Source organism: Lissotriton vulgaris, chromosome 5, assembly GCF_964263255.1.
Source record: "Lissotriton vulgaris chromosome 5, aLisVul1.2, whole genome shotgun sequence".
Lineage (NCBI taxonomy): Eukaryota > Metazoa > Chordata > Amphibia > Caudata > Salamandridae > Lissotriton > Lissotriton vulgaris.
The window spans coordinates 1166572060-1166588619 of NC_141693.1; the positions used below are offsets into that span (position 1 = coordinate 1166572060).

General features: G+C 48.8%; 1 protein-coding gene across 2 annotated transcripts in view; it reads right to left on the reverse strand.

Annotated features, from left to right (window-relative positions):
• EIF3A (eukaryotic translation initiation factor 3 subunit A) overlaps window positions 1-16560 on the reverse strand; it is a 771171-nt gene that overhangs the window by 201442 nt on the left and 553169 nt on the right. Inside the window, exon 20 of one of the 2 annotated variants that reach the window (XM_086922923.1) lies at window positions 1793-1813. The exons of the other annotated variant lie outside the window; for it this stretch is intronic. Within the exon in view, the coding sequence (XP_086779049.1) occupies window positions 1793-1813 (21 nt within the window). The remainder of the gene's footprint in view (window positions 1-1792; window positions 1814-16560) is intronic. 2 annotated transcript variants of the gene reach the window in all.

The following is a 16560-nucleotide window of genomic DNA, read 5'->3' on the forward strand; positions in this document are numbered from 1 at the left end:
CGGCCCACTCTGCACTGGCCGAACCCGGCCCAAGCAGGAAAAAGACCACAAGGAGGTCACCCCGGCGATCCTGACCAGAGATCCGGCGACCCCTGACCTGCCTCAAGCCTCCAGCCAACGCCTGCAGCCTACATCCAGAAGGCCACCCTAAACGCGACCGGAGCTGGTAAGAAGATCCTACCCCAAAAGGCACCCCTGCACCAGATACTCCACGGCATTCTGTGCCCAAACCAACGGTGCCTAACCAACCCTTAACTTCCCAACTTACCTCTCCAAGTGGTGGTCGCACCCAGAAGTCCTTTGTCTCCCGGCCTGCAGTGCTTTTGCATACCAGGTTCTCCATTGAAAACAGGGCACCCGACCTTGAAACAGCACTCTGCACTCAGCCCCAGTGCCGTTGAGGGTGCACCTTTTATGCTACTTTGTTTCCTTATTTGCCCTGACCTAAACCCTAGGAGCTTTGCTCTCACAACCCAGTGGACAGCTTGCCAGCAGCCACCAACTGGAGGCCCCCTATCCCCTATTGGATAACATTGGGCCTTAACACTCTGCACCCGGCCGCCCTAGTGCCGCTGAGGGTGCAACAACAGTGCATCACTGACCCTGTGGCACCCCCAATTCTAACTCCAGAACCTTAACTCCCAGTCGATTACTTGTCTATGAACAGATATCCTATGGAGGAAAAACAGGTTAACATTGACCATTTTCTTCCAAAACGTTTTTAAGTGTGGAGTTTTGAAATCTAAAGATAATTCTTTAAAAATCATGTGAACAACCAAAATGTAATTACTTACCTCTTTACAGGAAATGTCTCAGTGCTGAATATAAGTATCCAGCACTGATTTAGAAAAGTAACGTAAAAAGTAACTTACCTGTAATTTACTGAAAAAGCCTATTCACTCTAATGTACTGCATTTGCTAAGTGTTGCAACCTGCTGCATCCCCTGTAAATCAAAGTACAAGTTCTATTGCATTTCCAAACTGTTCTATATTCAGCAACTTATTACTGAAAAGTATTTTATGCTGACCTGTGCCAGGCTTGCTTGGTTCAAAAAATAAACAGTATATTTTTTTATACAAAAACAATTGGCCCAGAGTTCAGTTCTTTAGTGTGTGAATTCATTTGCTGACTAAGTGTTTACATCAAATGCTTAATGCTGTCCTTTGATACTGCCTTACTGCTCGACCACTACACCACAAATAGAGAGTACGGTTCTATCTAACTTTAACCTCTGCCTACCTCTGGGGTCCTCTGGACTCTATGCACACTATACCTCATTTTGGTGTAGTGTATATAGAGCCAGTTTCCTACAGATATTCCTCTTCAGTATCAGTCCTTCTCTTTAGAGTCACGTTGGTGGAAATGTGTCCAGTTTTAGGGTGAATATACAATAGCTTCTGTTTCAGGTCTGGTTTATTGCTCGTATCATCGAAACTGTGCTTTTTAGATAGAACCTTTTCATAGAAAAACAGTCCATGTTCTCCTAAGTGTGGAGTTGGAAAATCTATAAAAAGTCTCCAAAACGAACAAAATAACCAAAACGCGTTTACTTACCTGTTTACAGTTAATGTCCCACTGCAGTATCCAGGTATACTGTACTGTGCACTAAAAGTAATCTGTAGAGTAATCTACTTGACATTCTACTGACAAGCCAATACAAAGTATATGTACAATATTTTAAAGCATTGCATTACTAGTCGTTCAACTGTAATCAAACGAAAAGTATATGTACACACAACTGCAACACAAACTGTTTATAAACTGTATTACTGCAAAGTACTTATCACTTACCTGTGGCAGGCTTGCTTGGTTCTAGGAAATAAAATAAAGAATATTTTTATACAAAACCAATTGGTCTGAACTTCAGTCTTTGAGCGTGATATCATTTGCTGATTGAGTGTGTACAGAAAATGCTAAACACTATCCTCTGATAAAGCCATACTGTTCGCCCACACTACCACAAATAGAGAGTAAGGTGCTATCTACTTTTACCTCTGCCCACCTTTAGGGTTCCAATGGACTCTGTGCACATTATACCTCACTTTGGTATAAGTATATACAGAGCTAGCTTCCTACACTAATGGAATGAGTCGGAGAGGCAGAAAACCATAAGCAAATATCCCTGACCAGTTCATCCATAGTGCATTGCCTTTGGAGAGCGGGTGTGGGTTCCTGGAGGCAAAGTTAGGGCATTTTGCGTTTTGGTGTGTGGCAAAAAGATCTATTTGAGGGACTCCCCAACTTTGAAAGTATGGGAGGAGAACTTGAGAGTGAAGTTCCCATTCGTGTATTTGCTGTCTGTTTGCTGAGAAGATCGACAATCGGATTGTTCACTCCTGGGAGGTGTTCCCACTAGGTGATAGATTTTGCGGTGAATGGCCCACCTCTAAATGTCTTTGGCCCCCCGCTTTTGTATGTAATACATAGCTGTCATGTTGGTATGAACTAGGACAGCTGTGCCAACCAGGTGAGTCTGAAATGCTTTGAGCACTAGAAACACTGCTAGCAGCTCTAGATGTTTTATGTGATGAGTTTTTTTCTGTTGACTCCACAGGCCTTGCACCGTGTGGTGTTGAAGATGAGCCCCTCCAACCAGCGAGGAAAGAGTCTGCTGTTAGTATTGTCTGTGGAACTGGGTCTATGAAGGGCTGTCCTTTTGATATGTTGTGGGTGTTCCACCACTGCACAGAGCGATGAGTATGGTGGCTTACCAACACTAGATCGGTTAACAGACCCTGCGATTGGTTCCACTGACTTGCTAAGAATTCCTGTAGGGGACGCATGTAAAGTCTGGCATGGGGAACGATCATGATGCAAGAGGACATTCCCAGTAGTTGCATATACACTTGAGCTGGAAGCGAGTGATTGGACTGAAACTGGAGAACTAGAATGTGGATGTTGCAAATTCTGTCTGTATTGGGAAAGGCCAGAGCCTTTGAGTATCTAAAGTGGCTCCTAGGTTCTTTTGAGTGTTGGAAGGTCGGAGGTGCGATTTCAACACACTGACTGTGAACCACAGTTGGTGCATTAACTGCAGTGTACTGTGAGTATGTAGGAGACGCCTTGGATATGTAATGGTTTTGATGAGCCAGTTGTCCAAGTAGGGGACAACATGAATGTGCTGTCTTCTCAGATGAGCAGTGACTACTGCCAGACACTTTGTAAAGACTCTGGGAGCAATTGTGACTCCGAAGTAGTACCTTGAACTGATCATGTTGGCCCGCTATCACAAATCTGAGAAATTTGCGATGAGCGGGATGTATTGGAATATGAAAGTAGGTGTCCTTTAAGTGTAGAGTAGACAAAGTCGCCCTGTTGCAGGAGTAGGAGCACTTGTTGAAGTGTTACCATGTGAAAATGATCTGTATGTAAAGATTTAATTCTCTGAGGTCCAAGATTGGTCTGACAGAACTGTTCTTTTTATGTATGAGAAAGTAAAAGGAGTATACGGCCGACCCGTGGTATTGTAGAGGTACGGGCTCTATAGCCCCTTTTGAAAGGAGACAACCTCGTTTGAGGAGGTATAATTGATCCGGTGACAGTTTGTGTGAACGTGGAGGAAGGTTTGGAGGATTGTTGGTAAACTCCAGGAAATAACCAGAAAGGATAATTTCCAGTACCCATTTGTTTGTAGTTATCAACTGCCAGGCGAGTAGGAAATCTGAAAGACGCCCCTGACAGGTGTTAAATGGTTGGGGGTTGTGTTGTAGGCAAGTCACTGTTTGGTATTGGAGGGGGATGCATGTTTGTTGGAACCTCTGCCTTTACCCTTGTCATTGTTGCCTTCGTAACCACCTCTGGAGAAACCCTCAGAGGCAGAGAGTGGATTGTTTCCTTTAAAGGTGGAAGAGGCGGTGTATGAGGAGGTATTCTTGGACCCTCCGCAATAGAAGGAACACCGAAAGCAGCCACGCCCTGCAGTTAATTGGAGGGCTCCCATAGATTTGGCCACCTCTGGGTCCTTCATTTTTTATGATGAATCTTCCACAGGGACAAAGGGGTGTTCCTTATCAAATGGTGTGTTCAGGATAGAAGTTTGAACCTCTGGTTTAAAACCTGAAATGCGTAACCAGGCATGCTTTCTTAAAAGAACGCTGGAGTTGACAGCTCTGGCCAGAATGTCCGCAGCATCTAGGACGCACCTGATTGAATTATTGGATATGAGCCATCCCTCCCGCACTAGGTCTTGCGCCTGGGACTTGTGCTCATCAGGTAGAAATTGAATCAACTGCTCCATTTCATCCCAATGCGCCCTGTTGTACCTAGCTAAAAGTGCTTGGGTATTGGAGATGCAGCAAAAGTTTGCAGCCTGGGAGGTTACTTTTTTGCCCGAAGCGTCTAACATAGATTCTTTGTCGGGCGTGGAGCATCTCCTGTGGTTTGGAAATTGACCCTTTTGCATGCGTAGGAAACTACGAAGGAATTCGATGGTAACTGCCCCTTTATGTATGCTGGATCTGATGGTTGCGGCTAATATTTCTGGTCTACCCAGGGGTGAGAATACGTGCCCTGATGGGATCATCAAAAATGTCAGCCAAGTGTCTGATCATACCCTTGAGCATGGGGAGTGTGCACGAGGATTTTTGGGTACTACTAAGCATTTCGAAAAGGAAATCCTCTTCCAGGGACTGCTTATGCAACTGAACCCCATGGCAGTTAGCAGCTCTACCCAACAGTTCTATGTATCCTACACGGTCGTCTGGTGGAGAAGGCTTGGTTGGATACAGATCAGGATCTTTCCCTGCGGGCAAATTGTTGCTGTTATCTGTCCACAGGGCTTCAGGTGTTGGCTCATTGTCTCCAGCCCCAGCCCAATCCCCATCATCCTGGTCATCAGGTGTATGTGGTGGTGAATTCTCAGGTGAAATTAGTAAGGATTGAAACGGAGGAAAAGGAGGTGATGGAAGAGGAGGAAGAGGAGAAGGGTTATTACCCACAATTTTCCTTTTTAAAGGAATGTGGTAGACCTCTTAAGTCTCATGTTTGAGTTTAATAGTCAACTTGGTGGCAATGTGTCCAGCTGTTGCATGAATATAGAGCTCCCGCTGTTTCGGATCCGGTTTGGAGGGTGGAACATCGATATGGTGTACTTTTGGAGGAACCGGCACATTTGTTTGTTTCGGTGCCGGGGTTTTGGGTGCCGGGGTTTTGGATGCCAAGGTTTTGGCTCGGTGCTGGAGTTCGACCGGCTCTGTTCAGAGCTAAAAGGCTTTGAGGTATGTTTCGGTGCCGAGCCACAGTGGTCAAGATGGCCGACGGAGCAGGAGCTTGCTAAAGAGCTCCCGGTGCTTGGGATCCCACTTGTTGGATTTATCCCTGTCAGCACCCACCGCTCCGTGGAAACCGACTACATAAGAGTAATAGGATTACAACCAGCATATTTTTATTTTTATTTTTATTTTTATTCTCTCCACCTTGTACGGCGGAGGGCTGAAACCCACTCGTCTCTCAATCCGGATCGCCTCCATCGCGCTGCTGGACTGTGCAGCTGAAGCCCCGGGAGCCTGCCGAGCCTCCTTCTCCCTGCGGACCAGTGCTGCGATCGGCAGAGGAGCCCCCGCGGCGCCGGAGGTCAGAGAGGCCCCCTCCCGCCGCTTCATGGATGAGGACACAGGCTGTGGTGCCGGGAACAATCGCGCTGCTGGACTGTGCAGCTGAAGCCGACCACCACCACCCCGCTGCACCGGAGCACCTGAGAGCTGGCTCTGGGCTAAGCGGCCGAGGCTTCCTGCGCCCGCCTCAAGGCGCTGGTCTGGAGACACAGGCTGTGGTGCTGGGAACAATAGCGCTGCTGGACTGTGAAGCCGACCACCCCGCTGCACCGGAGCACCTGGGAGCCGACTCTGAGCTAAGCGGCCGAGGCTTCCTTCGCCCGCCTCAAGGCGCTGGTCTGGAGACACAGGCTGTGGTGCCGGGAACAATAGCGCTGCTGGTCTCAAGGCGCTGGTCGAGGCCACGAAGCCGGACCCCGCCCGCCCGCCCCACAGCACCGGAGGATCAAGAGAGCCCCCCCCCCCTCCCGCCCGCTTCGAGGCGCTATCGCTGAGTGCTCTGCCTGGTCGTGACGAGGCCACGAAGACGGACCCCTCCCGTCCGCTCCACAGCACCGGAGGATCGAGAGAACCGCCTCCCCCCCCCTGCTTCAAGGCGCTGGTAGAGGACACGAAGACGGACCCCATTCGCCCGACCCACAACACTGGAGGATCAAAGGAGGCCCCCCCCTCCCGCCCGACTCAAGGCGCTGGTCGAGGCCACGAAAACGGAGACGGACCCCGCCCGCCCGCCCCACAACTCCGGAGGACTGAGTGAGCCCCCCCCCCCCCCCCCCCCCCCCCCCCCCGCCCGCTTCAAGGCGCTATGCGCTGGGTGCCTTGCCTGGCAGAATGAGGCCATGACAGCGCCCCCGGAGGTGTGGCGCCACTGACCGGTGTAGCATATGAAACGAGCCCTGGAAAACGGGAAAACGAGATCTAGGGGGCCGACAGGAGCCTGCCCCCACCGGCACTGGGCATGGATTCTCGCTGAGGAGTCACCCCACCGCTCAGGAAACACAGGTTTGGATTTCTGGAGGTAGTCAGTTTGAGGTCACCCTGGAAGGTTTGGAGCCCTGCGGCAAAAAACGCACAGCTCACTTATAACTGCCTTGAGACACTTGTCTAAAACACTGAATCTGCACAACCCTGCTGGCAAGCCTTACACGCTTATGGAGGCATAAGGTATTTATTTCAGCCCACCTGACTGCACACATTTTTAACTACCTCCTTGTTGCAATATGGCTGGAGCCATTAAACTGCACACACTTTGAGCTACCTCCTTTGTGCAAAATGGCTGGGGCCATAAAACTGTAGACATAAATCCCCTTCGGTATCCAGATGGCCGCGAGGCTCCCCAGTTTGCCTCCCCCTCGCATGACCAACAGAAATAGAGATAAGACTCCCTTCCAGCAAGCCATGAGCAATGCACAATGTACACCACTGGGCGCCACCACGTCGGACTATGATAGTGTCTGCCTTTCATAGTGGTACTATATTATATTACTATACCCCTTACTGTATCCAGCACTTTCATAGGGGTTCTATATTATATTACTATACCCCTTACTGTATCCAGCACTTTTCACTTTATCTGCACATGTAATGCACCGATTACTACCTCATATATTTGTGCCGTTCATAGTGGTATTATATTTTTTATATTCCTAACTGTATCCTGCACCGAGGGCTACCTCATATATTTTTTGCAGTTTATTGTGGTTTTATACTCCTAACTGTATCTGGCACTGATTGCTACCTCATATCTCTGTGCCGTTTATAGTGGTACTATACTTTTATATTTTTATATTCCTAACTGTATCCTGCACCGAGGGCTACCTCATATATTTTTTTGCAGTTTATTGTGGTTTTATATTCCTAACTGTATCTTGCACTGATTGCTACCTCATATCTCTGTGCCGTTTATAGTGGTACTATATTTTTATACTCCCAATTGTATCCTGCACCGAGGGCTACCTCATATATTTTTGCAGTCTATTGTGGTTTTATATTCCTAATTGTATCCTGCACCGAGGGCTACCTTATATGTTGGCCTTCTACAGTGGTATTGTATTTAGCGCCACCCGTCTCATGTGACTCATGTTATCAATTGTATCTGGCTATTGATTCATGTACCTCACATATTTTTTACTATTTCTGACTTCTCACTATTGCTCACCTTCGACCCAGGTATTTTACAGTTTGCATAGGTACCTTATTCCAGCATATTTTTAGTATTGTACGTCTACCTTATTCTGCATTTGACTTTTGTTTGCAAGTGTATTTCGCTACCGACACATACTCACTTCTGTCACTTTCGATTCAGGTTTTTTACTGCCTGCATAGGTAATTTATTTTATTCCTGCATAATTTTCTGCACTCATTACACCTCACTACCTCGCTACCCTGTTTACGTTGACGACTACCTCACATACCCTGGCTGTTACTTGTGTCACTGTTACCTGTGTCACTATTACTCCCGGCAACCGGCGTCTACTGGGCACCCACACGCCCCTACCTATTCCGTCACCATATCATGGAGCTCATCGGCAAGCACACATATAGAATCAACTACCCACCCGCACTCACCAAAAACGCTGCAAAACGCTTTAAACACAATCTACTGAGGTCCCACCCTGAAACCCCCTTTGCAGACACCTACTTCTCACCGGTCAATGGTGCCGTAAACATTGATATCATCTTCCACACCACACGAAGAGCTCAATGGAGAAAAACGTTCCTCTCCCTACTCACCGTCTCCAATGCTAGGAAATCCGCTCATGGCCGAACACTCACCATCACACCTTCCCAACTCTTCCCGGGCAGAATCACCATCACTATTTATAACAACGGGATTGTCCTTATCCAATCCACGGACAGGAACCTGGAACTACTAGACAACCTGTTCCCCACTTTCATACAGCACCTCTCCAAACCACGGACCCCCACTCACAGCACACACAGCACTCTCAGTCCTATCACCCGTGATTTCACAGCCCCTAATCACAACCATTCTCTCCTAGCTCAGCCCCTAAACGACACGCACCTCTCCTCTACCCCCGTCACCACAGTCATTCCTCCACTTACTGTAGCCACACCACATTCCTCACTCACAGACTCAGACCTTTCCCCCTCGCACACCAGCCACACCCCCCCCCCCACCAACATCTTGACCCCCACTCATACCACAACCATTCCACTCACCCCTGACACCACTTCCCATACCAACAACGCCGCTAATCTAGCGCAGCCCCAAAACGACACGCACCTCTCCTATACCACCGGCACCTTAGCCATGCTCCCATCCACTGCTGCTACCCCACACCCCTCAATCACTGACATTGATCTTGGCCCCACATACACCAGCCGTACCCCCTCCCCCCATATTCCATCCCACATTCCCATTCTTGTCACCCAAGACATCACAGCCCCCACCCACATCCCGCCTAATCAAGCTAAGCATCTGATCGACAAGCTCACAGTTAAACCCCACCCTTTGTCCCCCCCCATTCTCAGCCCTCACCCCCACTCATTAACCAACCACGCAGAACACGCTACCCCTAACTCTTCAACTACGACTCCTCAACAAAGAACCACATACAACCCCACCTCCCCTCCCGTTCTCACCCCGCACTACCGTACATGCGCCCCCTCCACCACTAATAAACGCCCATCCTCCACCCTTCACTCTCCGCCTACCACCAATACTCTCAACCACACCTCCAACATCTCCCCGTTGTCACCCACGCCCGAACCTCCCATCCTCACCCCCACCACAACGACCGACCCTCCCATCCCCACCTCCAACACATCTCTCACACTGGACTGCACTACGACCTCCCTCCTCCAGCTCAAAGAAGACATGCACATCATCAAACAACATCTACTCTGCCTATCACAATCCAGTCACCCCTCACCCAACACCCTCCACCAGATCAAACAAGACATTCACATCATCAAACAACTACTCAGCACTCATCCCAGACAGCCCGCACGCGCCTCCACCATCACCTCCCCTCCCAACTGGTCCTCCACCCGGGTGGCGAACTCTCGCACTCGACTCCCACCGCGCTGGACCACAATCCCTGTTCACAACCGCGAAAACCGCCCCCATCGCTCCTGTAACCCTCTCTCGGACCTAGACACAATCGCCCTCCTCCGCTCCTACGACCCAGCTCCCCATAGCAATACACCCGACACTCTCACTGCCATTCCCACGATTCACTCCAATCCCCTTAGACCCCCCACACTGAACAACAGAATAGCTATCCATAGTAACCTGAGTAAAGTCCCTCTCGCTCTAGAACCCCCTTCCTCCCTCGACACACCCCGTCTCAAATGCACTCTCCTCAACTGCAGATCAGCCGCAAAACACTCCTTCGCTATCGCCGATCTCATCCTAAAACTGGATCTTGACTTAATCATCATGACTGAAACATGGCTAACAGAATCTTCTACACCTATAATGGACATTCTGGTTCCCCCCAACTACCACATCACCAGACTTGACAGGACTGGCAATAAAAAAGGTGGCGGAATCGCATGTATACACAGGCGCAACCTCTCTGTCCTGAAAGTAACTTCCCCCTCCCTACCCTCCCCAACCTCCTGTGAATACATCTGCCTCAATATTATCAGTGAGGGCAAACCGATTTGCACTCTTCACGGCGTGTATCACCCACCCGGCGACAACCTTACCTTCTCCCAGCAAATCATGGATATGATCTCAACCAACTCCGGGCGACAACTCACACAAATATACCTTGGTGACTTCAACCTCCACTGGAACGATCACAATGATGCGGTGGTAAAAGGTCTGAAGAATTTCCTTAACGCCCTTGACCTCACTCAAATCTGCAATAGTCCAACTCACAAGAAAGGCTCTATCCTCGACCTTATCATCTCCAAAGAAGCCTCTATCCATCTCGAATCTATCCAACCCTGTGACTGGTCAGACCATCACATTATCACATTCTTCATCAATGTAAAAGTTAAATTTAACCCTGTTCAATCCGCCAGGCCCAAAATCTGGAAAAGAGACATGAAAAAACTAAACTCAAACCCTCTGCCCCCCAACAGCTGCAATTCACTACTTCCTCCCACTGGCGTTAAGGACGTCCAATCCTTGACTGATCACTATCTTAATACTATGTCCTCAATAATTAATGAAGTCGCACCCTTGCAGCTAAAAAAAGCCTCCGCAAAAATCTCCAATCCCTGGTACGACGGGAGTCTCAATGACGACAGACGCGCCATGCGAATGGCAGAGCGCACCTGGAGATCAGCTCCCTCTGCACTGAACCTAAAAACCCTGAAGAAAAAGAGAAATGCCTACTTCAGGAAAATAAAACGCTCAAAATCAGTCTTCTTCAGCCGTCAGCTTGACCTAGCCAAAAATCGTCCGAGAAAGCTGTTTGAGCTTATCCGAACGCAATCCAAAGAACACCCCCAACCTCTCAACACTGTGGGTGAAGCTCCCTCCTGTGAAGACTTCGCCTCTTTCTTTATCCAAAAAACTGACAATATAAAGAATGACCTTCTCATGGATGCAAGCCGCTACCCCAAACCCCTCTACATAGCACCAAGTAAACCAAAAAACAATGCCATCTGGTCAACATTTGTCACCTACACGGAAGAAGAAATTGGCAAACTGCTCAGCACACTGAAACCTTCCAACCACCTCACGGACCCCCTTCCTGCTAACGCTGTCAAAGCCCTTACCCCGTCGCTCCTTCCACTCTGGACTAAAATCATTAACAGCTCACTTCAACAAGGGTCCATTCCCGACTCCCTCAAAGTGGGGCAAGTCACGCCCTTGCTAAAGAAACCTACAGCCGACCCCTCAGACCTCAACAACTACCGCCCCATCACCAACATTCCGACTCTTGCCAAACTGCTGGAAAAATGCGTACAAATACAATTGTCTAAACACATTACTCAGTTTGATCTTCTCAACTCTCATCAATCAGGCTTCAGAGCAAATCACAGTACTGAAACTGCTATGACTCACATAATCGATGACGCCCTCCAAATCCTAGATAACAACGATACCTGCCTCCTAATCCTCCTTGATCTCTCCTCCGCATTTGACACCGTCAAACATGAGAATCTACTCGACCTATTAAACACAAGAATGGGCCTATCTGGAACTGTGCTCAAATGGTTCACGTCCTTTCTGCATAACAGGTCGCAGAAATTCAAGAGCAACAACTTGATGTCCGCGCCAAGACCTGTATCGCTAGGCGTACCACAAGGGTCCTCCCTATCCCCAACTCTGTTCAACCTAGTTATGGAACCTCTCACCACCTTGCTACAAGAATCCAATGTGCACTTCCACATGTATGCTGATGACACCCAACTTTATCTCAAACTTCAATCACCCAATGACATCACACTCTTGAATTCAACGATCAGTAGCACCCAATCCTGGTTGGCCGCTAATCATCTCAAACTTAATGCCCTCAAAACAGAGTTCCTTTTGATCTCACCTCCCGCGAAGATCACTACCGCACAAATATGGCTTAAACACCTAACGGCACTCAATGTTCAACCCACCATCGTGGACTCAGCAAAATCCTTGGGCATAACACTCGACACCAATCTCAGCATGCAGGAACACATCAACAAAGCAACTAAGGGAGCAAATTTCCAAATCAACACCCTTAGGAAACTTAAACCCTTCCTTCCAGCCAAAGATTTCCAAACTGCGGTACAATCACTTGTCATTCCTCGAATAGAATACGGCAGCACCGCCCTCTGCGGTCTCCCCCAAGCTACTACGGCACCCATAAGAGCCTCTTTAAACGCCGCAGCGAGACTTATCACTGGATCAAAAAAACACTCACACATCTCCCCTGACTTCAAATCCCTGAACTGGCTGCCTTTTGAAGCCAGGATACACCTGAAAATCGCTTGTCTGACACACAAGGCTGTCCACCTTAGCTCACCTAGATACCTCGCTCAGAAGCTGACGATTTCTGGAGGATCCAGAAACACTAGAGGCACAAACAATCTTTTGCTAAAGCCTAAAAGATTCCGCAAAGAAAAAACCTACAAACGCTCTTTCTCAGGAATGGCTCCCAGGATTTGGAACTCACTCCCCCCTGAAATCAGACTCATCCCATCTACCATTCTTTTCAAGAAAGAAGTAAAAGCGATCCTCATGGCTAAATGCACCTGAAACACTACTGGGGATCAACTTCAAAGACTCAGTGCTCATCTGTACTACTTGTTCGAACCCTTTGCTTTTCTGTATGACTTTGAAATTGACTACTTGATTGTTTATGATATCATTTCACTGTACTTTTAACACTATAGATGTTTCTGTGTATATTCTGCTATTCACCTATGTAAAGCGCTCTGATATCTGCGAAGATCTTGTTCGCGCTATATAAAACTTTCAAAATAAAATAAATAAAATAAACAAGGCGGGGAGTTGGATACATGTTCTCAGTGGTGACCGTGGCCCGGAGGCGGGGGTTGGATTAGAGCCTTCTTCTAGGGGCTGAGGTCGACATTCGGGCAAGGGAGGATCTGTACTCATGGTACGCTGCCCTTGCAGGATGTCTTCACCCCCTCAGAGCCATAGTCCGAGATGGAGATCGGGTCATGTTCTTCCTCGGCTCCCATGGCGTCTCCAGTCTCTTGTTCCAAATCTTCTCCTTAAAGGTCCGGAATGGAACCGGTGTTTGGCTCGGCATGTCGTGACGTTGAGCCCGAAGGTCGCAAAGCGGTTTCTTTGATCTGAAAGCCTTTCACGTGTCGCAGTCCTGTTCTCTGTGCTCCAGAGACAAGCATAGGATGCACACAAAGATAAGTGTCATGTAGACTTTAAGTTTTAGGATCTCTGCCTGGCCCACAGACTGCACTGGCAGCATGGATGGGTCAGGGGAGGAGTAATATATGCTTCAGCCCTCTGAGACTTTCTCAGGCCCTTGGTACCCCGGTACCTTTTACATGCGACTTACAAGTAGGCCAGAGGAGTGCCAATGTGGGAGCAAAGGTATAGTTTTGGGAAAAAAACACAGGCCCTTGGCCCCAGGTTAGCAGGAACCTAGTTCACACTTCGTCAAGGAGCATCAAACATCTGGCAAAAAGTGGGGGGCAACCATGAAAAAGGGGGCACTTTCCTGCTAGTGGAGATGCCCGCCTCCTGACCAAGCCCCACTTATGGGGTGCAAGGTCATCAGGAAAATTAGTATGCAGGAGAGATGTGGGTCCTCTCAGACAGGACCACCTCTAAGGTGCCCTTAGCTGAATTGAACCCCTCCATATTGTTTTAGAGGATTATAGCCAATCGGGTTAGGGGTATGCCCTTTAACCAGAGGTAGTGGACACACAAAGGGTGTAGACTCCCGAAAGCTAAGTAGCCCATTGGCTACTACCTTCGAACCTTCATGCTTTCACACACCTTCGAACCTTCATGCTTTCACACCCTCCGCATGCTCCGCAAGATCTTCCTATGGATCCCGACCGAAACCAGGAAGACAGTCACCCAGGCCCTCGTCACCAGCCGACTGAACTACAGAAACACCCTCTACGCCGAAACCACAGCCAAGCTACAGAAAAGAGTCCAACGCATCCAGAACGCCTCCGCCTGACTCATCCTGGACATCCCCCGACGCAACCACATCTACGGCCACCTGAGGGACCTGCACTGGCTCCCCGTCAGCAAGAGGATCACGTTCAGGCTCCTAACCCACGCACACAAGTCTCTCCACGACCTGGGCCCCAAGTACCTCAACGACCGCCTGACCTTCTACACTCCCACCCGCCAGCTACTATCGACCAACCACGCCCTCGCCGCCGTTCCACGCATCCGAGGAGCCACCGCCGGAGGCAGATCCTTCTCCTACCTGGCGGCCAAGACATGGAACACCCTCCCCATCCACCTTCGACTGACCCAGGACCACCTCTCCTTCAGGAAGCAACTGAAGACCTGGCTGTTCGAGCAGTAGCGGACCCCTTCCCCAAGCACCTTGAGACCCTTCTGGGTGAGTAGTGCGCTATACAAATGTCATGATTGATTGATTGATTGATTGACCCAGGTAAAGTCCCTAAATTGAGTATTTAGAGGCATCCCTGAACCTTAATCCTCAGGTTACCGACAACATACGAAAAAGAGGACAAAGAAGATCCATGCAGCAGTAAAGACTGAAGACATCAACTGACTTGGCCCCAGCCCTACTAGCCTGTCTAGCAGCCATCTAAGTCCCTGCTAAAGAAGAGACTCATCCCACAGTTCAGTGACCTCCAGAACCCTGGGAGTACATCCTACCTTGTAAAAAGACTTTTAATCTCCCGAGGACAGCAAACCGGCCCAGAAGAAAACCACCTTCAAAGACAAAGTGCTCTGCCTCAGAACCTCAAAACCCACTACCTTCGCACCAGACACCCACGTCAGAGTTCCAGTGGCCCACCAGTCCAGCAAAGGTCCCCCAGCAATACAGAGCAAGAGTCCACCATGTGTTGACCCCTTCAGCCTCTGCACGATGACCCCCCCCCCCCCCCCCCGATCCCCCACCCACCTGCACCGGTAAGTTGATTTCAGATGCCGAAGGACGCCCTTGGGAACTGGGGAGATCAACCGATCAGGTCCAGACGTCGCAGCACATCCCAACTTACCTGTGCAGCTGTAGGTTTCTTTCGTCCAGTCTCCTGGCCTGAGCTTGCAGCCTTTTTCCATCTTCGAGATTCTCCATTTGTTTGCATGGGACGCCTGACCCTGTGTTGGCAGTCTGCACCCGTTGCCCCTGTGGATGTAAGTTTGGTACTGCCTTGTCAACCCCTCTGTGCTTAGCTTAACTGCCGGAGACTGGGCTACCAAACCGTTTTACTTGTATGAAGTACCACATCATTTGCCCCTTTTCTCCATTGGATAACATTGGCACCAGAGCTTAACCTCAGCACCCAGCCGCCCCAGTACCGCTGGTGGTGCTGTGAGGTCACTTACCTGAACCTTGCCCGTTACGGATTAGTCATCCAAAAACTCAATATTGTAAATCGTTTATTTACCTGCATATTGCCGATTATGTTTACTCCCATTGGATTAGATTGGATTGACTGAAAAGTGTACAAAGTGTTCACTTTTTACATTAAAAAACAGTGATACTGCAAAATGAAAATGCTACTGACCAGTATGTATCTGTTCTTGGCATGTAGGGCTGCAGAACCACACACTATTGCATAGATCACCATCTGGTGTTGGGCCCGGATGATTACACTTTGTTGTTGTCTTGGAAGAGTCTTTGTCTGTTGGAAGACTCCTCCTGTAGATCGTAGTGCGCATGGGCATCGACTCCATCTTCAGGTTGTTTTCGCCATGGGGCAAGTGATGGAGTTGTATGAGCACAGAGAAGGATGTCCATGTATTGTGTATCAAATTAAGATATTACTGGAACAGATATAGGTAGCTGGGGAGGCGGGTGGCCGTGTGTTCTGCAGCCCTACATGCCAAGAACAGATGCATAAGTAGCATTTTCCGTTCAAGGCAAATGGGATGCAGACCACACACTATTGCATCGATTGCACAGCAGTTTTCTCCCTTAGCGGCGACCACCCGTATCTGTTGCAGTAGTTTGAAAAAATGTTTTGAGTACAGCCTGGCCCACACAAGCTTGTTTTGCCTGCACATCTACACAGTAGTGTTTTGTAAATGTGTGCGGTGTAGACCATGAAGCTGCTTTACAGATATCATCTAAGGGTATATTTCCTAGGAATGCCATAGATGCCCCTAATTTACGGGTAGAATGAGCCCTAGGGGGAATGGATAGAGTGGGTTTTGCTTTTTGCTAACAGATTTGAATGCACTCAACAATCCACCTTGCAATGCCTTATTTTGAAATAGGATTGCCTTTGTGTGGAGGAGAAAAGGACACAAACAGTTGTTTTGTTTTACGAAACTGTTTTGTCCTATCAATGTAGAGGAGGAGCGCTCTTACACCTAATGTGTGTAGAGCTCTTTCCACCACTGTTTGTGGTTGAGAAAAGAATACTGGCAACTCAATCGATTGGTTGAGGTGGAACGGT